At 56.3% G+C, this 23,952-nt stretch overlaps 1 protein-coding gene across 1 annotated transcript; it reads right to left on the minus strand.

Moving 5' to 3' along the window:
* Positions 22,659–23,952, minus strand: FAM43A (family with sequence similarity 43 member A; the record flags this gene model as incomplete). Its single annotated transcript, XM_021394983.1, is given in 1 exon segment — positions 22,659–23,952. A coding segment is annotated over 1 exon segment (1,089 nt). The 3' UTR covers positions 22,659–22,797.

The following is a 23,952-nucleotide window of genomic DNA, read 5'->3' on the forward strand; positions in this document are numbered from 1 at the left end:
TCACTTTGTGAAATTCGCTTGCTCTGGAACTTATTTATTTGCCAAGCAGCTGCTAATGGGAGAAGCACTTTGAGCAAATTACATCATGGAGATATTTCACAGGAATTAGCTTCATTGTACCTAAAATTTCAACGTTAATTGAGGCACTTTGCCTGTTGGGCAGCAAAAAAATAAAAGGAAAAGCTGAGATAAAGCGGAGTTCAGAGCTGCCAGAACTCACTGCGCTCTGACGGGTTTGTGCCTGAGGTTGGAGGTGCTCGGCCATCCTGCAGCAGTGATTTGTCACCCTGATGGTGACGGTCCTAAAGCAAGGCAAGGCACAGGCTGCGCACAGAGCCATGCTCAGGGGGTACTGTGTAGAGGTTCTCCTTCATCTCTTGCAGAGTGCTTTCTCTAAGTGTGTTTTGCAGATACGGAAAGGCTTGGGACCTTCATCGAAACAGATCCCTCCCTTGGAGCTGGTCAGGAACACAGCAAAGACATATACCTCCAGGTTTGTACTGAGGAGAGGGCAGAGTTTTATTCAGAGCACTTACAAACACCAGGAGTAGTAGGGAAAAAATAGAGAGGCACATGGGATGGAGTCCCTCGCCTCTGGACCAGCAGATGCCGCAGATGTCTGGGACGTCCAGCACGGTTCCTGGAGGAGATGCCCAGGGGCACTCAGGACAGCTGACAGCCGTGGGCAGGGATCCCCACACTGCTGCAGAGCCTCAGGTCAGGGAGCAGCATCGCACTGCGGGAATGAAAGCAGCTTTGCTTGCACAAGGACGGTGCAATTTGGGAGACGCAATTTAGGAGAGTCAGCAGTGTTTCACAATCTGCCAGGAACGAAGAAGAAATTCTGTCATTTTGTAGCATCTCTGCTTGTCAGTTTGGGAAGCTGTTGGTGCCGTAGAAAAGGCAAAGGTGTCCAGCAGCAATTTTTCTTTGGTCACTGGGAAAGATGTGCTTGCACTGCCAAACACTGCTCAGTGCACACAGCACCGGAGCAGAATAGGAACAGCAGTGCCCCAAGGCCAGCGGGCTTGGGGAGTGCTCGCTGGGAACGGCAAGATGGCTGGAGTAAGGTGAGGAGAAGTGCTGGTGCTGTGCTCTGAGGGCAGAGCCCAGGTGGGTGCACTGAGCAGGTGGGGATGCTGCTCCCAGGCCGAACCGGCCTAGAAGGACAAATGAGGAAATGCGCCCTGGGGGCCAGCACGCTGTGCCCGCCCCAACACACGGCTGCTGCTTGCTTTCAGAGCAGCAGGCACTGCAAAGCGGGAAATACCAGAAGTCAGCACTATTCAACCAAATGCAATGATATAGGCTATCTTGAGACATTTACTTGGAGTCCTCAGACATTTTTTCAGCAGATGCCGCTAAATTTCTTTTGCCAGTCATCGCTGCAGTGAAGTTTTTCCAGCAAAGAACAAAGCTAATAAAAAATGCACACAGTGTTTGATCTTCCTCTTCCCTCAAGAACTATATGTAGTAGGATGCATTATCGAATAATAATAGGGGGAACATTTAAATAGCACTGGGGTGAGGAGGGAGTGCCAAGACTGTCATACACTTGTCACAAAAGCTGAGCTCCAGAGTGTTAATGAATACGTGTGTCAGTTGAGCCTGGGCAGGAGCAGCCAGGCGGGCGTGTGCCCACAGCATCACCCACAGATCCTGGAGATCGCTCCCCCAGATACAGGGGTGCTGCTGTGTGCTGTCCTGCAGCCCCTGCTGCCTGAGGGTCCCTGCAGCCCGTGCTGGGGAAGCAGCAGCACTGGAATGTGAAGGCCGCTGTCCCCTGAGTCACATGTGGGGCAGGACGGGAGCTGGAGCCGCCACTGGGCTCCCAAATCAGCAGGGCAGGAATGCTGTGGGCAGATGTGAATTATACGTGATGGTCTCGGCTGCATTTATCCTTCTCGAAATAACTTGGCTTTTTGTGAATCAGTTGTTTGAAAACCATAATTGATACCCTCTGTGCCCTTTATAGTTGCCTGTAAAATACAGCCTCATGGTGATGCAAGAGTGGCTGGGAGCCCGACCGGAGGTGCACAGGGCTCAGCACAGTGGCAGGATGAAGGCGAGGTGGGTTCTGTCTGTCCTGCCCCCACCAAGGAGACGTCTGTCCAGCGCTGCCGCTCTGCAGCTGAGACTGGGCAGCGGGCAATGCAAGGGGACAAGGGCACAGCTCCTCGTGCACATGGTCAAGTTCAAGCAGTGCCAGGCGTGCTCGTTCCTCCAAGCTCCAGACGTGAGGAGCATGGGGCGATCAGCTCGTGCTGCCCGCAGGAGCCCTGCAGTCAGGCACCCTTCTGTGCTGCAGCAGTGAGGCCCTTTTCATTACGAGCCCAACTCATTTGCTTCTGTCTAATTTCTCCTTCAGAGAGCAGACGTCGCAGCCTTTCGCACACAGAAGATCAAACCGCATTGTTTTTAACCAGGTCTCATAAAGAGGGAGAGCGGCAGGGCCGTGTCAAGGAGCCGAGCAGAGATGAGCGCGGGGTGACACGGGGTGTGAGCTGTCCTGGCTCGGGGTGAGGCCGTGCTCCCCCCATCCCAGCTCGCTGCCTGCCCCGCACCCCAGCCTTGCACACCAGGAAACATCTCCTCCTGGGAACCGCCAGCAGAGCGCTGCAGATGGCACGGCACGCAGACAGCCGGCTTGTCGGGGCACGCCTCTGCCTTTCCAGAGCCGAAAACATGAAATCTCCCCTGTAATCCCGAATTCTTTTGATGATGAGAGAAGGCAACCAAGAAGTTTTGTTGCACAACCTTCGAGATCAAATGGTAATTTATTTAGAACGCTCTTTGTTTCCTTGCACAACATACAGGCTCGGCAATTAGCTGGAAGCAAATATTCCTCCTCGTTTTGCTCGAGTGTAGTTAGAGCAGTGTCCCACAAGTTTAGCATTAGCATTATCAGCTGCAAACAGTGTTGAAGCTCAAACCATTCGCTTGTAGTCTGCTTGCATATGCTGAAACATTCTTAATGCAGTCTCGTTGCTGCCTGGGAAAGAAACCAGGCGGAGGTTCCTTCTCCTCTCAAACTGCTGTAACAAACAACTGCTGGAGCGCAGCTCAGCGCGGTGTTAGGACAACACGGAAGGAAAACTTTGCGCAGGCTTTCATGCCAAGCTTTGTTGTTCCCATCCCACCTCCTCTGCGGAGCACCAGGTCCCCTCCCGCGCTGCTCAGCCTTGCTCTCCAGTGGTTTCTCCGATTGCGTTGGCTTTCTCCTGTTCAAACAAAGCAGGTTACGTAAGAGCCGTGTCTTCAGGAGAGGGCCCGCTGCCCGCTCAGCCCCCTGCACGCGGCAGCCGGCTCCCAGCAAAGCACAGCTGGTGAGAGCAGGGGCATGCTCCGGGACCTGTGCTTGTTGGGAAAGAAATTTGGATAGGCTGGAGATCTTCGGTCAACACACGTCTGATGAAGGATGAAAAGATGGTGGAGAGCTGTGTGAGCAGTGATAAATGCTTCTCATGGAAAGGGCAGCTAATCCCAGAGGCCTCCGCTATTTTTCCTCCTTCAGAATGAGGGAGGTGAAATTACCTGCCAGCACCTCCACTGCTCAATCCTGAGAGCTGCAGAGCGAACCAAGGACCTGGTGCTGACTGTGCTGACGCCGGTGAACAATTTCAGTGCCAAAGAAACTCTTCTTTTGTCTGGGAGTTTTTGCATAAGGAGTCTTTGGGTAGAAATCAAAGAGCAAAAATAAGTCACCCAAGCACAGGAGTGGTGCAGAGCCCGTTGCTGGGGGCTGCACCTGGGCAGATGCGAGGTGAGGCCACACCGGCCTGGAGCACCTTCTTGATTAGGTAAATATTAGATAATCATCTTTAGCCTCTGTACTTGTGTATTATGGGGTCTGGGCATCTTCTGCTGCAAGTCCCAAACATTTGCTCGCGGTTTCCAGGCCATGCCGCAGCCGGGTCCCGCTCTGCACGGCACGTGCTGCATGAGGAGAACATCAGCTGTGCCTGCAGCATGGATTTATGCTCACCATCTCTGAACCTACGGCTCCAGAGGGAAAAATGATAGCATGAAAGATAATAGCTGCTGGCAGCTTTTGCACCAGCCAGGAAGAGGCATGAATTATCTCCAGTAGTTATTGGCCACGCTTACGATGCAGAGGCTTCTCTCAAGATGTGGTGGGACACGGGCTTTTAACACATTAAATGTTAAAAGGTAGGATCAGCTTTCACAGTCATTTAAGGCTGGTGTTTGTTCCTGCCTTATTCTTGCTTCCTAAGCGTACCAAGGGGCATATGTCATCTTTTCGGGAGGCTTATCACCATTAGACTTCATAAGAAAAAGGCTTTAAAAGGTCCCACCGTTTCTTGTAGGCTGGCTTCATTCAGCACCCAGCCCGCAGTGCTGGGTGTCCTTCTGCCTGTGCTGCAGTGAGCAGGAGGCTGCGGGATGCAAGCGAGTACAGGAGGGTGAGGGCGCATGGCTCACGTGCACCTCTCCCTTTGCTGTGCCCAGGCTTCTCACACCCAAGGTCAGTCCTGCAGGCCGGCCTGGCCCCACTCCTGGAAGCACAGTGGCTGTGACCTCTGCAGCAGCTCTTCCTGGCAATCAGCAGCCAGCCAGCCGGGCTAATTAGCACCGCCAGGCCGAGCCCGCCGCCAGGAAGGGCCCACGCATGAGCTGGTGCTGGGAAGCACCGTGGGTGCTCGCCAAGTGGGCTCCTGCAGGGCAGGGAGAGGAGGGGAACGCGCTTGGCCCCATGTGGGCGGCAGCGAGGCCGTCCCTGTGTCCTGGTGTCCCACTGCTGGGCTCCTCCATGCCGCCAGCCATCTCTGCTGTGCTGCCCGGGAGCTGGCTGTGCACGGTGTCACGGCAGAGCTGCCACGGTGCGTGGCGGCAGCGGCGTGGGGTCTGTCAGTGGTCAGCCCAGCCCGTACCTGGGGCTCTGCAGGGAGCTGCTGCTGCTCCAGCATGTAGCGCCTGCAGACACAGGGAAGGCAGCAGCCGCCGCACCAGGCCGTGTTGCGGCACCCACCTGTAATCGCCTTTAAACGTGAGCTCTGCTACTTCCCGTTGGGAGCTCGCGTTCGTTTCCTTTTGTGGGTCTCTAATCGTGCTCCTGACAGTCACCCTCTTAACCACCCTTCTATTTCTGGCACGCATGTCAAAGATGACAGGATATTCATCAAGCAGGTATTCTTTATTGCTCCTTGTGATTTATTTTTTCCCAAGCAACCAGAGCTGCTCTGCCAGGGCCTAGGCATCTGCAGCGCTCACTGCGGAGCTGCAGCAGTGTGAAATTTCAGGTTGGACGTTAGGAAAAGCTTCCTTTCTGGAAGAGTGGCGGTGCACTGGCACAGGCTGCCCAGGGAGGTGGTGGGGTCACCGTGCCTGGAGGTGTTCGAGGACCGTGAAGATGTGGCACTGAGGGATCTGGTCAGTGGGCAATACTGGTGGTAGGTGGATGGTTGGATTGGATGATCTTAGAGGTCTTTTCCAACCTTAGTGACTGTGTGAATCTGACTGTGAGGAGGGAGGATGAGTCCTCGGGTGTGTCTGCTCCAGCGCTCCCTCCCAGCTCACACTGCCCAGTGCCGTACGCACACTCCTTCCATCAGCGCCATCACAAGTTTGACCGATATGGGTAACATTAGTAACACGGGAGCCAAATCTCTTTTCCATAAAGCTGCACTAATTGACACTGATTACATTTCCTCACTTCAGGACTGCGTCCATCGGCCCCGGCGGCCGCCATCCCGTCCCTTGGTGCGGCCAGGTGCCAGTGGGGCCGCCCCGACGCGGGACATCCTGTTTACTCGCAGGCGGTGATGGCAGGTCGTCATCCCAGCACCTGGGGACACCCATTAGTCGGCTCCTCACCCACTCCTTTACGCTCTGCCATGTGTCAGAGCTGCTGATTTGAAAATCCGAGCTCGGCAGCTATTGTTTAACATCTTCCTGAAGCCCTTGTAGGGTGGGAAGTGTTTTAGAGCTATTATATTTTATAATGCGCTGTATTATTTGGCTTTTGCCCTCCAAATGCTGAGCAGCAATACTTACTGAGCACCTCTCCTTTTTACGGGATTCGTCATCCCCTGCATGGCCCGGCAGAGGTTTTTCCTTGTGCTCACCACTCCTTCCCTCAGCACTACGTGCTCCCCTGTGTCATGAACTCAGGCCCTTGACCCCGCTCTTTATTTGAGCAGCACGAATCTCATGCTGGGATGGACGCAACCGCAGCCCCGTGCTACCAGCCCGCTGCGGCCGCTCGCCTTTTGTTCAGCACAAAAACAACGCGACGCGCTGCTCCCCGGGGGCTGAGCTGGGGTCAGTGCCCCTCCCCATCCCGCTGGGACACCTCCAGGAAACGCGCTCGGCTTCCAGCAGCAGGAAGAGAACGCAAAGAATGTAGGAGTCATCACCCGGGCTGCAGGGAGCAGCGTTGCAACCTGGTCATCGCGAGCTCACGTGCACCCTGCTGGAGGTGCGGACCTTTTATCCGAGCGCAAGCGATGACAGCTTGTTTAGTTTATGTTTGCAAAATCACCCTTAGTGCGCAGCCCGCGGGGCAGGGTGCAGGCAGGGACATCTCCTCGCCGTGGCTCCAGCAGCACCACTGCAGGGGCACCTGAGCGGCCGCCATCGGAGCGGGCAGGCTGAGGCAAGAGGCACCCAGCAATCAATTTCTTCTCTGCGAATGATCAAATCGGAAACTTGCTTTTTAATTGCGTGCTCTTTGAGGGAGGCTGCCACGTGTCTGGGACGTGGGTCAGCGCGTGGGTCACCTGAGAGCTGTGCTGGCAGCTATTTGGGGGGACTGGGAACAGTGAGCTCTGTGGCCACACTCACCCCAGCAGGTTTGTAGGCCGTCTCATAACCCAGCCACCCTTGCCAGCCCTTCCATCTCCACCAGCAAATCCCAGGCCACACGCAGGGAGCAGTGAAGCCAGGGCTGCCCATCATCAGAAGAGATGGGACAGGTCTGGCTTGTCCCTTGCCCACATCACGCCCTGAGGCACTGCCAGCAGGGCTGAGCAAGAGCTCCTATGCTGCATTTGCTGCTGTCTCACGGGGCTTGTGCAGGGACTGACTCAGTGTGAAGAAGGAAATAGGAAGGCACCCAAGGGAAGGGCACATCCCAGAGCACACGGTCCTGCTTCCTTGCCACAGACCCATGCCCTAGCTGTGGTGACGAAGGTCTGTAAGTATGAGCAGCACCAAGTCAGCTAATGCTAAGGAGATGGAAGACAAGAGCTTTTCTGCCCCAGGCAGCCGCTAACAAGCAAGAATAGCTGACAGCTACCCTAACACCCAACCCTAACACAACTCGCCTGTGCGTTGCCCTACTGGCTTTTTTATTGGGCATCCATGGGCTTCATTCTGTGTTTATGTGATTCACTTGGCTGGTGTTGTCTAGGCTATTTAGGTGATACCAGCAGCCACAAGTGCTGCTCTGCCTGTGGGGAAGTGGAGGGTTTTCTTTTTATTGCATCACTCAGTGCTTGGTGGCCATGACCTGCTCCTGGCTGTCCCCGGATATGTGGCAGGGTGGGGTGCTGCTGTAAACACCCGTATCTGCCAGTGTGTGGGAGCTGGCTCTTTGGGAGAGGCATGGGTGTTTCAGGCTCAGGGGGCCAGAAACCTCTGGGACATTTGAGGAGCAGGAGAGAAGCTCTGGGGCAGGGCAGCAGTGCTGGGAGGGGAGATAGGAACTTTCTGCCTTCCCAAAGTAAGAAAGGGAGGTCTGAGTCTTGCACTGCAGACTCTGGGGCTGGGTCATGCTAGTTCTCAAGTGCTCATAGCTCATTGTTCCATCTTCCCTTTTTTTAGGGGGGTGCTAAAGACCTGCAGTGGCAATGGGACCCCCAGTTGTTGGTAAGCTGCTCAGCCTTTGACCCATTTCACTTTGAGAAAATCTGCAAGGCCTTTTGTTAAAGGGCTTATGTCCCCACCTTGTGTGTCTGTGCTCTCCAGCTGTGCCTGCAGCATCTTTCCTTCACTGTTGAAGGCTTACTGTATCAGCCAGGCAGCTTTCCTTCTGGATATCCCCATTCCCCCATCTTTCTGTGCCAGGGGCTGGTGTAGTGTTGGAACAGGTCACCAAAGAGGTGTTTGTGGGGGTCCACATGCTTGAGGATCTCCGCAAATCAAGTGATTTGTTCCAGTGTTTGTGATAGCCCTGCAGAGGGCAGGAGGCTGGACCAGAGCCCTCCAGAAGTCCTTTCCAGCCTGTACTTCTTCTTATTGTCTGGAACAGGACCATGATTTAGTGGTGCTCTTGCCATCATGCTGCAGGACCACCCAGTTCTGAGGACAGAGCAGTTTCTATCGGTGGTGGCCCTGTATCATGTCTTCAGTTGCTGCTTCCCTGTACCAAACCTCTCATTCTCTGCATCATCATGCTGTCAGCCTGACCCTGTCCTCACAGTGCTTTAAGGTGCTCTTGGAGCCATGGCCACCCCCTGGGTGACTCAGATCGTTGACATTAATGACACGAGCTCTTTGCTGTTTATGGCACTGCTAACTCTGCCATCTGCTTGTCTTACCAGGGAAGATTTTTCTAGCCGCTTAGTTATGGGTTGAAGAACTAAATTATGCAATACCAGGAACTGATCCCTAGGAGCAGCTCATAACAGCCAAATAGCATCTCTAATTCTCTTCCGTGCTTCAAATTTGGTGCGAGCATCTGTTTGCACGCAATGTTTTTCCTCAGAATGTCAGGTGGCATTAAAAACCTGGAGGAAAATGGATTACAAGGCATCAGCCCAACTTGTCAGGCAGAGCTACAGTCCTTACAAAAAACAAACCCAGGAACGACAGCTGGTTCACAAATCTCTCAAGAAACATGCTGGGTGGCAGAGTACAATGTGTTGGGGCACCATCTTGTAGATTTAGGCTTGGCTGTTGGGCTGCTGGGAGGAATTGGTGGCACCCGTGCGTCCTTGCCCTGTCCCTGTCTGATGGGGATGTGTGAGGGTCGCAGGCCCTGCGGCGTAGGGCCTCTGGGAATCGGGTCCTGAGTGAGTCCCCTCTGTGTCAGCTCCAGCACTCGGTGGAATAAGCTGCATGAGGATGACCCCAATGTTGATGTAACATGATGAATTATGTAATGCTGTGTCACAATTACGCATTTATGAAAGAGAAGTAGGTCAGGGAGCTGCTGGAGAAGGCAGGGGCTCCTGGGTCAGCAGCCCCATGGCCCCGCTGCTGGCTGAGCTGTGAGTGCTGCAGGCTGCCTCTGTGTGCGTCCTGAATCCCTGCAGAACCGTGGATGCCTTTAAGGCTCATGTTTTCCTTAGAGGTGGTGGAAGAAGCTGGCAGAGAGCTGGCGGGCAATTGCTGTGGGCAGCATCTGCCACCGGGCAGTGCAGGGGTCAGGTCAGACTTTCTGCATCCTGCAGCTCCAAAGCTTCTCTCAATGGTTTCTTTAACAGTGCACTGAGCACTCATGTCCCACTGCTCTCACTGTGCCAGGAGAAGAGTAAAGGCGTCACGATTTCTGCAGACTGTCAGCAGCGTGCAAAAGACGTGCAGGGGCTGAGCCACATTGACTGGTTTGGGCAATTCAGAGCCTGCAGGGAGAGCCAGGGAAGGCTGTGCTTCATCTCAGCTGCTCCTCCAAGCAGAAATGGAAAAAACAGGAGGAGGAGGGAGGGGAGGTGAAGAGAGTGAGAGGAGAGAGGGTGAGATCTGGTACAGCATGAGCAGTGCTGTTGGAGCAAGCTGAAGCTCTTGGAGCAAAACAGTGCTTGGGAGTGGTGCAGATCTGGATATGGCTTTTGGATCTTTGTGTTCTATTGTACAGTAAATGATTGAAATACCTTTTTGTCCCCCTCTAAGAGGAAGGAGGGAGCTGTCTGGCTGGCAGAAGCTGTGCTGCTGCAGGTTGGTGCTGTGGGACTGCAGGGGTTGCTGCAGTAGCAGTGCCAGGGTTCCTGTAGGCAGCAGCATCCCACCTGCTGCTCCAGGATGGGTACCTGGGGCAAGCACTGCAGGAAACGCATTGCACAGAACCGAGATACCAGAGATAGAAACCAGTACCTGCACTGGGAGAAACTGGGGAACCGTAGTTCTTTCTCAGCAGCACTGGATTGTGCATGCAGTCACGAGGTAAGAGGAGCAGGGCTGTACACATCGTGTACCTGCCACAGCACTCTGCATATCTAGGGAGGAGGAAGCCCTGCCCAAGCTCACTGGACACTCAGGGAATTGCCCAGAACCCAGCAGACAAGACCTCTCCACATCACACAGAAGTGCACTGGGCTGCTGCACATGAGCACTCGTGATGATGGTGGTGGAAGAGGTCACTCTGTTGGCTGTGTTGGGTCAAGTCCTGAGAGCATTTCTTCAAGGTGGAAGAGGCTGAGCAATGTTGCTCCTTTTCCGACTCCTCCAAAGGCCATCAAAGACCTCCAGGTAAAGCAAGGAAGTCAGGACATGGCAGCTCTAATGTAAAACTGCAGGAAGAGGAGACAGCTGCTTTAAAAAGCAACCTTTGCAAGGTCGTCTCTGAGCAACACAAAGCAGCAGCACAGAGCTCGAGCACTTTTCTGCAATTCAGCTTGAAAAGGCTGCATCTTGCCCTTCCTTTATGGGAAAGAACACATGTGATGACAGGTCCCTGGAGCTTTTATTTTGAAGCCAAATGCTTAGAGTGCATGAAGACAGCAAAAGCCTTTTCCTTCAGGCGATACAAATCAAATAAATGGAGACACTGCACTGCAATTCCGTGCAACAGTCAACACAAAATGCACTTGTGTCTGAGCACCTGAAATGCAGCCCTGATGGGAGTTGCTGGGTGCTGTCAGCAGCCCTCCTGCCCCAGATGTTTCCTACCTGCTTGGGGCTGGGGTGTCTGCCCATAACTTGACTTTGCCACGCTGAACAAATGTTCTTGAGTGTAAATTGAATTGCAAGCTACGCTAAAGGCAAAAAAAAAGAAAAAAAAAGAGCAAGTGGATTTTGTAGCAGCTACAGAGCTCTTATCCTCTCATTAATGGGGTTTTACAGCTGTCACATAAGTGAACCATTTCCCTGGAAATAGGACATTTTCTGTACAGATAACACTTCAAATGTCGCAGGCTATTGAACAGGGGAGACTTTTTTCTAGTTAAAGCCATCCTTCCCTTTGCTGGTGTGGTTTGTGCACGGGCCACCTGCCACAGACAGCAGCGGGCCATTGGAGGCCACTAAGTCCCATGGTCCCGGGGACCAGAGCTGTGCTGGCAGCACTCAGCTGTCCCATCCCCATGCAGCTGCTGGCTCGTGGTGCTTCTTCCCCAGCCCTCTGGCCTGGAGCTGATGCTTTGTTTACCCACATCACAAACAGCAGAGGGGAGATGCTTTTATTTAAAGCCCCTGGAAATGAGAGGGAGATGAAGCAAGGCTGGATGGTGTTGGCATAACACCAGCAAAAAAAAAAAATGCATTTAATCCTACAGTGAGGAGTCTGCTATGTCTCCCCCACCTGATTTACAGGCCAGTGCGATGCAGGCTGTGAAATAAGCAGCAGCTCTTCTTGTCCCCCTGCCCAGCTCCTGCCAGGGGCTGTGAATCACTCCCATCTCCCCGGTTCTGCTGGAGGCACCGGTCCCTGCCCGGCCCTGCTGCAGGACGTGGCTGTCCCAGTGCTGGCTATGATGGTGCTGCCCTGCCTGGCACAGACTCATGGTACAAAGCGAGGAATGCTGCAGCCCAGGGCAGCCGTGGCTCTGCGTGCAGCCTCTGGCTGTGCCCAGCAAACCCATCCTGGTGCTGTAGGGCTCGGAGCTCCTCGGTGCATCTCCCTCGCACGGCTTGGACAGGGGCCAGGCAAGCTCTTATCTTCCTCCTCACTGCAGGCTGTGCAGGCTCATGCTTGCTGCTGACTGAGGAGCTGCTCTCCATTACAAAAGAAATCAAGCCAGCTTTGTTTCCTGGCCTTGATTAATCATCTTTCCCAGCTCTTCTTCTAGCAGCCATCTCCAATGGCCTTGCGGGCTCAACCTGGCCTGGCTGCAGCCCAGCTCCATGGTACCACCCCTTGGTGCTTTGGTCCCACTGAGTGCTCTCTGCTCGCTGCTGTGTCCTGCTGCAGGAGCTGCTGCCCTGTCCCTGTGGTTTGCATGTGGACCGGGAGGCCAGGTGTCGTGGAGAAGGGTCTCACCCTGGTGGTGAAGAGTTAAGTGGTGGCTGGCATCCTGTCCTGCTGTCATTTGTCAGCCTGGACACATGGAGTCGGTGGAGAAAAACAGGCCGGGTAATTTCCTGGTTTAAATGAATTTCAGAGACCACCACAGGAAGGAACTTGGGAGGTGGCCAAAGGGTAACCAGGCCATGGAAAAACACCAGGCAGGGGAAGGGGGACTTGAATTTTCCCGTGTCATTGCAGAGGTGCTGCTGCCGTTGTGCTTCCCTGTTATGTAGCCAGTGTGAGGAATTTAGGATGCTTGCAAAGTTGGACTGTTGAAGAATCAGCCAGCTGTGGTCGCACGGGCCTGTGCCTCCCAGCTGGTGGGATGCTGCAGGGAGCTGTGCAAGGGGCTGCGCGTGGCTGTATCCGAGGTGTTACAGGTGCTTATGGCCAGCACCGAGTGAATTTATCATCCTGTCCGCGCTGCAGGAGTTAATAGAATAAAACCCTTGTAGACAGTATGGAGCTTATTATTTCAAGCTATCATCAACCTTAATTTAAAATCCCCGTTCCAGAAATGCCTGAGTGAAAGCTTATGCTGTGTTAAAAGCTGAGTAAGCCTGGCTTTTCATAAATTCTCTCGCTATTTTCCTCTCTCTCGTGATATAATTGCATGGTTATTATCTAAATAGCTTCGTAATCAATTGCTTTTTTTAGGGTTTGAAATTCGTAGAAAATGTAGCACGATGGTAAAGGACTCAATTTGCTGTCCGGGACTGGGTTTTTGTGTTTAAAGAAGCTGTGAAGCACACGTGGGAATCCTTCAGCACAAGGGCACATTTGCAGTTGGGCGTTTGTAGGCTCTCACACCAGGTCCATATGCATGAGCTTGCTTTTCATGTTGGCATCGCACTGCAGTCTCCCTGCTTCTTCCTTTTCCATATGGAGGAGCCCTCCTTTTACGTGGAAATGCTCCGTCCGTTCAAATATGGGTTCACCTATGGCTGAGTTCTTGGGTCGAGATTGTTTCTCAGAGGTCTGGGCCTTCAGCTGGATGAAGCAGCTGTTTCCTGGTCACCTGGAGCCTGGGATGGCCGCCTGGATGCTGGGAGCTGACCCACGCCAAAGTGCCCGGCTGCATTCACCCTCTATGGCTGCACCCAGAGATAAAACCCATGGAAGCCCCAGTAGTGGGCTCCCGTGGCTGTCACGGGGCAGCTCTACGAGCCCACACAGTGTAGGAACACGGGAACTTGGGAAGGAGCCAGGCAGCAAGGCTTTCCTCGTGGCACCTCAGAGGAAAGCAGGACAGATGCTTGCAATAACTTGCAGTATTGAGCTTAAGGGCAGCTTCAGCATCTTGAAAGCGAGCGAAGTAATTTGTGGTATCCAGCGCCTGCAAATGGAGTTCTGTGCAACCGGGAGGGACAAGTCATTAATGGCACTGAGAAACCACTTGGGGAAAATCTGCGCGGATTGATGTGCTGTTGCAAACAAGATAGATTCTGCTGTCCCTTAGCGAGAGGCTACGTCTGCGACAGGCTCCTGCTTAGTGTGTATTAAAGGTCCCGCTGAAACCTCCCGATTTATTGATGAAAACACTCCTGGGGCACCGGCTGCGCTCTGTGCAATTTCTTTCAGGCTTCTCAGTGGGCAGAGCTGGAATTAAGCGTGCAGCTGCCCACAAATGGCCGTTCGTTTTATTGCTCTCCTGGTGAGCTGACACAGAAGCGTGGCTGGGGTGCGGAGGGCTGCGCTGCAAATCCACTGTGTCTAGACAGAAAATCAGCGTCGTGCCGGGGAGGGGTGTGCGGTGGAGCTGTTTTGCGGGGCCGTCCCTCCAGCCTGGCTGCGGGGCTTAGTGCGGGTTAATCATTTACCTGCCGTAAGCTCTTAAGACCTCTTTGGTGGCCTCAAGGAGTCATCTGCTGAGCAGCTCAGGGTGTTCTAAGAGCCTCATGCTCCCTGGGAAGCCCCGAGGTGCCGCGTCCTGGAGCTCTGAAGGGGATTTGTGCCGCACGGTGCGGCTCAGCTCCTGCCAGACCCAGCGGGACACCCCGACACCGCATCGTGTGAGGGACAGAGCACCCTGTGGTACCACGCAGTGAGCTCCCATGCACTGCTCTCTGGCACAGCCACGCTGCCTGCCAGACTGTGCCAACGCTGCCTTGGCTCTCACAGCGCATCTCTGCCCTGCGGTGCTAATTAAACACCCTGGGAAGAAGCCCTCCCTGTAATTAGAGGCAGCCACCTGCACTGGGTGCAGGGATAAGAGTTGTGGCTGGAGCCAGCTCTGGAGCAGCTCTCCTTGGCTCCCAAGCGCCGCTTTGGATGGCGAAGGCGTCAGTGTGCCAGTGGGCCTGGCTCCGTCTTTAGCCCTGGGGCTACGTGTGATTAGCATTTCTTTTAACAGTAGGGCTGCATTTTAAAGGAAATCTAATTTTACATCGTCTGGGCATCTTGGACAAAAGCAGAAAGGCCCCGGACAGCAGCAATGTGCTGGCTGCTAGCAGGGCTATTTTGGTGCCCCAGGGCAGCAGAGCCGACAGCTGAGGCTGAGCGGTTATTTTGGTGCGGTGGGGCCAGGGCTGCGTGGTAGGGATGGAGCCGGTGGTCTCCAAGCTCACAGCCAGCAGGGGACAGCTGCCCATGGGTCGCAGCCTCTTTCCTTGCCTGGACGAAGTGGGGCTGCTCTGCATCACAGCCCCCAGCATACGGTCCCTGCCTGGCTGGCAGCTGCAGGTATGCTATGGAGCTGCTCCCACTGGCCTAGGTTGCCCGGCTGCCTGGCATGAGCAGAAGGATTCTGGCAACAGCACAGAGGAGAAATCCCATCCGTGTGCTGGAAGTCAAAAACATTAATTAAACCGCAGTATCACTGATCGTTATCTCAGGGGAGAGGCAGAGGGTGAGAAAAAGCTCGGGGGAAGGAAACCTGGAGGAGGATTTGCTTGGAGCCTTCCTTCCCCTTGGAAACAGGGCAGGTTATTTCCCGGCCCTCGCCCCGTGAGACACGGCCAAGCCCTGCACTGTGTCCACTGAGCAGGGGCAGCTGGGCTGCCTCTGCCTGCCTCGTGGCGAGGTGATATTTGCTGGATAAACAAATCTGAAAGTTGACTTATGATGGACTTAGCAACCCTAAGGCATCCCACAGCTGGGAATGTGCAGTGCAGGGCCATCCAGAGGAGCACGGATGCAGGACGAGGCTGGTGCCTGGCTGCCCCACATCCCCGCAGTCCTCCTGCCACCTGCGTGGAGCTGCATTGCACAACCCGCCTGCAGCACGCTGCACAATAGACACTATTTTTATAACCTTTCTGCTTGTTGCAGGCAGCACAGAACTCCGCAGGGTGGAGGCTCCCCTCGTGCTGTTATGTAGGACAGTTCAGCCACTTGTCCCTGTGCCCTGCTTCTGCCTGTCCCCACACTCAGACGAGCAGGGCAGGGATGTGGGCTCTGTTCCACCAGGCAACAACCCCAGGCACGAGCTCCCGTTGGCACCCACCTGCAGAGACCGTCCTGGAGGTGGGCTGCATTGCGGGGGGACAGTGCTTTTGTCCCTCCTCAGGCTCATCCCAGAGCAGCGGAGAGCACCGCACTGTGCCCACTTGGTACGGAACTGGGGAGTCCCTCGCCTGGCCCGCTGTGCCAGGGCACCGCTGCTGCTTACCCAGAGCAGCAGAAATTCCTCATGGGCATGCTGTGGATCGAGCAATTTTCTGCACAATTACTCCAGTTTATTCAGGGTGATAAACCGGTATGAAAGGAGGAGATGGGGCATGGGAGCGATGTATCTTCCTTCTGAACTTATTTCATGACATATAACGGAGCCTGAGCACTTCTAAGGGGCTGGAGCCCTGCAGCATGGGGAACAGGTCAGACCAGGAACGCTCAACCCTTCTACCTCCAGCACTGCACCTGCAGCCAGCAGAGAGCAATGCGCTCTGCAAACCCACAGAAATTAGGAAATGGGAACCCAGGAGCTGTGTGTGTCACCCTGAGCCCAGAGCACAGCCTCAGCAAAGCCCGTGGATTTGCTGTTGTCCCTCTCCGTATCTCATGTTCTTCCTATAGGAAGAACCACCTGCCTAATTAAACGGCACTAACGAGCTCTGCATCATCAGCCATGCCTGAGCACACTGAACTTCAATGGCAAGCAGAAGAGGCAACGTGCTGCCTTCTGGGTCTCTGCACGTGTTTAGAACCTGACAGCTGTGTCCCCAGCCCAGTCGGCACGAGGTATAATTAGAGGAGCTGCCTGAATACTGCTGCTAGGAAAGTGATGCTAAAATAGCGGTGTGGAAGGAGAGCTGGGCCACTTCTGGAGTGTGCGCGCTGCACCAGGCACTGTGCAATGATACGGTTGAGGCAGCCTCTGCTGAGGGAAATTAGCATCTTTGTGCTGTAGCAGGGTACACGCTGTTCTTCGGATGCAAGTTTGGAGTCGCATTTAAAGCCATCCAGTGGAACATTTTCCAATTTTTATTTATCAACAAGCGTCTACACGTATTCCTGCTGAATGAAATATTTATCCACAGATGCATGCACGCAGAATGTGAGAGCGCCCATGTATTATTTATTGCCATTTCCCTCCCACTGCTCATAAATAACTCATTGTGCCTGGTTTCAAGTCCAGCCCATGACTGGCTACCTACAGCCGGCGCTGCTCGCCGTGCCAGGGTATCTCAGGGAAAGGGATGGCAAAGGGTGGCACTGCAGGTGGCACTGTGCTGGCTGGGGACACCCAAGCACAGATCCCTGCCCGTGGCTGTGTGGGGTCGTGGATCCTCACCTGTGAACATGGAGAGGGGACTGAGGAGGCAAAGAGATCGCGCTGGGCCCTGGGTGTGCAGAGCACAGGGGCTTCGCCGCGGTGTAGTCTAAATGCAGATGTCAGACAGCAAGAGCTGCTGTGTGAATATCATCCCCTGTGGTATGAGATACGTCATCTGTAATGAAGCTATGAAAGCTGCAACCGGGCACGACGTGCTGTCTGGGAAGGGAGGCAGCAGATCAAGTGGCGACTCACTTAGCTCCCAGCAGCGGGCTGGAGAGGTCCCGTCCCACCCCAGCCACTTTATGATGCTGCAGCTCTGTGCCTTGGATAAAAAAGAGCCCAGGGAGCGGGGGCAGCCACTGGGGTGGGCGTGCGGTGCTGCGTGTCCTGGCTGGGTGCGCACCCCCTGGCACAGCAGCACGGCACGGTGCGGCACAGCATGCACCAGCAGTTCCTTGGAGGCTCGCTGGCTCGTGACCATCACTCCAAAGCTCCCTGCGTGCCCTTCGGCAAGGTTCACACAGCTCAGGTTTCTGGGCCAGGCGCAGGCTTTGGTTCTGAGCAGCGCTCTGCACGGAGGTAGCCTGTGGTTAAGCAAGGCAAGAGGCTGAAAGCGGTTCGATTTTGCAACAACAGCTGAGAACAAAGTACAGATTTTACCATCTAAAACTGGGACAAAACTGGGCTGGAAGGTTTTTATGGGCTCCTTTTTTTTTAATCCCCATTTTCTTTTGAACATCAATAGCCTTTCATGAGTAGAATGAAATAGTGCCTGTAGCCATTGCCTCTTGCCTCAGCACTGCTGGGATTTTCCCCTCTTCTTTTTCTATATCCCAAGTCTGTGCGTGGGGTCCAGGACAAGTGATAAACCCTGAGCACGGGCTGTTGCACAGCCAGCCCCATGACCCCTGCTCACTTCTGCATCGTGCTAAAGGGAGGCTGTGTGTTAAACAGCTCTGAGTCAGCATTGCCGTACCTGTTCTTATGGCAACACAGCAAAAACGGGCTCCTAAATGCCCTCCTTGCTCCTTGTGTCTCCTTCTGCTGCCACCTTGCCTTGCACCTGTACGTCAGTCCCAGCCCCTTATGGGCAGCACATGGTCTGGAGTGCCTGCAGAGCTATTCCCCCTCTTACAGGCTGAATTTTAAAATCCCCCAAAGCCTTCTACTTGCAAACATGCAGATAGTGCAAGCCACGTTGTGCAATTTTTAGTTGCAAGATGAAGAAAACAAGTTCTTCTTTTTAACAATTACCAAATGATTCCGTCGAGCAATTTCCCTGCCTCTGCTTTCAGCTGGCAGTATTCCTCAGGGAGGGAAAGCACTGCCGTGCAGACTGCTGCTCATGGGGGCTGGGAGCAGCTCCCAGCACCTCTCCTGTCCCAGGGCTCCCACCGGTGCCTGCGGGGGCTGTGGGGTCCCAGTGGGGTCCCCTCTGTGTCCCGCAGCCAGCAGCAGGCTCTGCTCCAACCCCTCCGCATTTCCTCCGTTTGTTTCGTTGGAGCTATTTGGGGGGAAGCAACGTGTTGTTGTGTCTTCAGCTCGTGGTTATTTGGAGAAGGAGAATGCCATTGTGGGGGAGGACAATGCAAAGATTAAATGCCTCAAATTCTCCATCTCTCGCTGTTGTGGCTGGGTGGGGGGAGCAGCTGGGAGGGGTGCCGGGCTGATGCTCATGCTTTGCCTGGCGAACCCATGTGAGCACTTGGGATGTTTTAATGTCATTGTCCCACTGGACCTTTCCCTTACGGGATAGAGCTAATTGGAGCTGACATCAGGGAGCGCTGCGTTGGGTCCTGAAATAGCTTTCTGCACGCAGAGGTGCCACGAGGAAGAGCGAGTGTTAGCGTCCACTGAGCTCATAGAGCTGCCCCAGCCCTACATGGACCAGAGCTGGATACATGCAGGTGCTGGGGAGCACAGAGCAGGGCATGGGGTGCTACTGGAGCCAAGCCAGGGTGAAGAGGACAGAGGTCCCTCCAGTGGAGTCACACTATGACCAGCCGAAGGCAGGTGGTGTGTTGGGGAAGGGCTTCCCATGGCTCTGGCTGCTCTCTGGGGTCTGCACGCGATGGGAATGCAGCACATCACCCCCCGCTCATGTTGCCTCCGGGCCATGGTGCCTGCCCTGAGGGCTCTGCTGGGAACCCAGAGAGGAGCTGGGGCTGCAGGGAAGGAGCGCATCCCTCGGCCCCACATCCCCACACTGCCAGCTGTCCTCAGGGTGAGAGGGAGCTGTGCTTACATCGCACTCTATTGTCTCATAATTATTAGCAGAGAGATTGAAAATGTAATGATGATAATTAAGCTAAATTGCAATCTTCCTACAGGAGCTACTGAATTATTCTTATCAACTTTCCATCCTAATTCCCTTAACCATTTGCTGCTCGAAGGAGCCCTTGCAGCCCCGTGCAGGGAGCTGCCTCCATGCTGGGACTGGAGCACAGAGCTCAGCACGTGGGTTTGCAGCCCGGCTCTGCGCAGTGTGGACGCTCGCCGTCCCTGAGCAGCAGCAGCTTTGGCACCGCCGCTCCCCCCAGAAGCACTGTCAGCTGCAATCAGTGTCACCGCTCCGCTGGCTCATGCATCTCAGCAGCTCTGCGGGAAGAGCCACGATTCCCGTCCCCCTGGGATGGGAGCTTTCCGGAGGTGGACGTGACGCGCAGCGTGTCCCCCTCTGTGCGGAGGTGGCTGCAGGAGGCAGGCTGCCACAGTCCCGCTTTGGAGCAGGAGCACGGGAGGAGCGGCACAGCGTGTTGCTGGGGGCAGCTCCCCAGGGCAGAGCTCACATCCCGAGTTGGGGACACGCTGAGACACGGGGACAGACCTCAGGAGGCACCACAATGTGCCACCACTGTGACCAGGGCCCATGGGATGGAGCTGAAGGCAGCAGTGTGTGGGATGCACACATCAGTCAGCCTCTGCTCCTCAGCTTCCCGGAGCAATGCCCATTCCAGAACTCACCCAGCTCCTTCCGGTGGGACCTGGCCCTGTGGGACTCTCCTGTGCCCAAACCCGTGCAGAGGGTGCTGGGCTCTGCCTCACCGAGGCCGGGACAAAGCATCCTGCAGCCTTTCTCCTGTCCTCAGTACTGAGTGCAGCCCAGCCTGTGGCCCGGGCTGGATCCAGGAGGTCCTGGGCAGCTGCAGCACGTGCGGGAGCTCTGCGCTGAGGGCAGGATGGGGCTGTGTCCTTCCTTATGTAACCCTTTTCCCGGTGTTTTCATGGCCGCCTGCCGAGCAGAGCTCCCACCGGCAGAGGGGATGTCATGTTTTTGTGCATGTGTAACTCGGATTTCACGCTGGCTTGTAGCAACATCCAGCCCACCCCGCAGCTCCTCTGCCTTGTGGGGCACGACCTGAGCTGCAGACCCTTTTCTCCTGCTGCGAACCCACTGACAGCAAACCCCACATGTCACCTTGGGTTGAACCGCCCTGGCCCCACGCTGTCCCTGCCTTCACATTCCTGTTCCGCACATCACCCCCTGGAAGCGGGGCTGGGGGGGCTGCACTCTCACAGCATTCCGGCCCTGGGCAGTGGTGGGTTTGGTGTGATGGCCAAGATTTAGGCAATGGGCCCCATGGCCTGACTTACACCGCTCAGCCATCAGCGAATTTTTCCGGTTGTAGATGACAATTTTTCCTGTTGGGAATGAGGAAGGATTGGAGAAGGGCAGAGCAGAGGAAAGCAGGCAGCTGCAGAGTTGGGCTGGGCCCTTTCCTCTCCTTACCGGGGGAGATGCTCCCCCAGCCTTGCTGTGCAGAATGCATGAGGATCTTTCTCTGCCCACGTGCACATGTGCTGCTCTGCCAGCCCATGCGTGCTGCTCGGGGCAGAGCACAGTGCACATGAAGAACCTCGCACACCAGCTCTGCAGAAGGCTGCCTGCATTTTCTCAGTGGTTCCAGTGTGAAAACACGGTGGAGGGGTTTGCTCTCCACATTTGCAGCTCATGAGCTGTACGGGCCTCTTCCTCCCATGAGGCTGCCCAGGTGCTGCTGATGGCTCCGGAGGGAAATGCTCCAGGCCTGGCTGTGGCCGCTCGGGGAGTTCTGCTCTCAGCACAGTGTGCGGTGTGAATGTTTCCTCACTTTTGCCGGCATGGAGGCTCTTCTGGAGAGGGGAAAGGCATTGACTGAGCTAATGCCATTAACCGCCCTTAAGCACACACAGAGGATGCAAAAGCAAACACCGCGGTGTGCTCAGAGCAGCCTGTGGGGCTCTGGGCTGCGCTGCTGCAGCTGGGACATGACCTGTGCTCTGGGGGAGCTCGAACAGGCGGGGATGCACGAGGGCCCCCAGGGGCAGGGCTGCCTGCAGCTCACCCCGGAGGCAGCACTTTCCCTGCCACTTTCACCCTCGTCACCTCCACCCCGTGCTCGATCCCCGTGATCTCCTCCCTGTGGACCACCCCTCTGCACTGCCCTCCCCGCACCAACGCAGCTGCTCGCCGGCGCGGTGGCAGGTTCTGCAATGTTTTAATGAGATATTTACAGCTTGCACAAGGTGTTCACGCTGGCCCCGGTGGTTGGGCTCTTGGGTGACATTCCTGCAGCTCGCCTGATTGCAGCACCGGGGAAAACACGTAGACATCACAAGTGCCACATGAATTATCTCTTAATTGATACCTCCACTTGGGGATGAAACCGGAACATCTCTACTGCTCTGGGAGCTGCCGCTTGCAGATTTACAGCTAAAAATACCCCAGCGGTCCCGTGGTCATCTACTGCACTGCTTACCCTGGGCAGGTTATGAAATTCTCAGGTGCAGGCAGCAAGTCTGGCGTTGCCATACGTGGCACTGCCTGGCTGCAAACCCTGCAGCAGGCACGGCATGGGTGCGGGCAGCCCCGTGGATTGCTCCTGGCGAGCTCCAATGGTGTTAACAGCAATAGTGATGGCATGAGAGCCATGATCCAGCGACAGGGAGCAGCAGAACGAGGCCTCGCGCACGTTCCATCCCTATCCTTAGAGGCAATCGCAACCCCGTGTCTCAGAGCTGACCTTAAGCATTTCCCCAGTGTTTCCCCACTGTGACATCCCCACCCCGTGCAGGACACGTCGCTCTGCCCCCCCAGCTCCTTCCAGCAATGTGCACAAATAAGGTCACACGGCCGCAGCCACCCCACTTCTTTTAAATTATTGTCATCTTTATTTTCGTCACGTATGTGCAAACAGAGGAGATCGCGATGGTGGTGTTCTTAAAAATAACCAAATGTATTTGCATACATTTCCCTATGTACAGGTGAACAGCCACGAGTAGAGTTTTCTTTTGCACAGCAAAAGATCTAGAGCACTGAGACCAGGGGCAGGACCGGGGCCCAAAAAAAGGGTCTAAATTAAAAACGGTCATAAAAAATAAATTCACAACAGTGCAAACCTCTCGGACACGACAGCACGATGGAGTGACTTTAATGTAGAAAACGGCACCCCCCCCCTCGGATGTGAGATTTCTAACTGTAAACAAGGCGCAACACCTCCCTCCCTCCCTCCCTCCCCGGGGAAAGCTATTCCAGGAATTTGGCAGATCTTCAAGGGCCGGGAAGGAGGTAAACAGCCCGCAGCCACCTCCCGTCCGCGGGCCGCGGCGGCGCCGCGGGGCCACGGTGCGTTCGGAGGGACCGGGAGGGGCTGCGCGCTCCCGGAGAGACCGCGCGCTGCCGGCGGAGCGGATCCGACGTTCCCCGGTGAGGCCGTGCGCTGCCGGCGGAGGGCTCCCGGCGCTCCCCAGCGGAACCGAGCGCTCCCGGGGGGCACCGCGCGCTGCCGGCAGAGCGGACCCAGCGCCCGTCGGTGAGGCTGCAGGCTGCCGGTAGGGACCGCGCGCTGCCGGCGGAGGGAGTCCGGAGCTCCCCGGTGAGACCGCGAACTCCCGGGGTGGAGCCGGTGCGCCCCGGCGGAACCGCGCGCTCCCGGATGGGCCCGAGCGCTGCCGGGCCGTGCTCCCCCGGCGGTCAGCCGCTCTCCGGGTCGCCGGGGGGCGGCTGCTCGGCGCCGTTGCAGGGCGGGGCGGCGCCGTCGGGGCCGGTGCTCTCCAAGGAGGACTCGCTGCCCGTGCTCTCCCCCGAGAGCAGCCGCCGGACGCCGAGGTCGGCGCGCAGCGAGCGCAGGTCGTTGCCCAGGCTCAGCTCGCCCAGGTCGCGCAGCAGCCGGCCCAGTTCCGGGCCCTCCCCGCGGCCGGCGCCGGCACGCAGCAGCTCGCCCTCGGGCTCGCCCAGCGCTTCCAGGATGTCCTCGCAGTCGCAGTGCATGGCGCGCTCCTCCTGCTCCTCGCCCAGCAGGTCCTCCGTGATGGAGCCCAGCTTGGGCGCGCTGCGGCTCCGCTCCACCGGCGGCTTGTAGCAGCACTGCCCGTTGAGCAGCTTGCGCAGCGGCACCAGCGGGATGCTCTGCTCGCCCACCAGCTGCTGCTGCTGGTGCCGCGCGTCGTCCCGCTTCTTCAGGCGGCGGAACTCGGCCAGCGCCGTGGCCGAGGTCTGGTAGAGCAGCAGAGCCATGGCCTTCGCCTTCTCGGGCTTGGAGACGAGCACGGCGTGGCAGCGCAGCATCACCGCCTTGTGCTTCAGCTCGTGCCGGTAGATCCAGGCGAAGACGCGCGGCAGGCGCGGGTCGGCCACGCAGTAGGTGACGCGGTGCAGCAGGTAGAGGTGGCCGGGCCGCCGCAGCCCCTTGTCCTCGGCGTGGGCCATGCGGATGCCCTGCGCGCTGATGGTCAGCTTCATCTTGGTGCCCTGGCGACCCGCCTCGCTCTTGCTCCAGATCTTGCAAACGGCCAGGTCGGTGCAGCCCTCGCCCTTGGACTGGATGGTGGTGGCGTTGCCCAGGTAGAGCACGGTGTACGTGGGGTCCTCGCTGGTCACGCGGAATTTCCGCCGCTTGGAGCGGAACATGCTGCCCACGCGGTGCAGCGCGCTCTCGGGGCAGGCGCGGGCCAGCGAGGTGAGCGCCGAGTAGTGCACGCTCACCGCGTAGCCCTTGGGCTTGCTCTGCCGCCGCGCTTCGCCCGCGACCAGCTCCACCTTGCTCCGCTTCCAGGGCAGCATCGCCCCGCGGAGCCGCGGCTACGCGCCGCGCCGACGGCTCCTGCCGGGGGAGCGCATGCCACGGCG

Source organism: Numida meleagris, chromosome 4 (genome assembly GCF_002078875.1).
Source record: "Numida meleagris isolate 19003 breed g44 Domestic line chromosome 4, NumMel1.0, whole genome shotgun sequence".
Lineage (NCBI taxonomy): Eukaryota > Metazoa > Chordata > Aves > Galliformes > Numididae > Numida > Numida meleagris.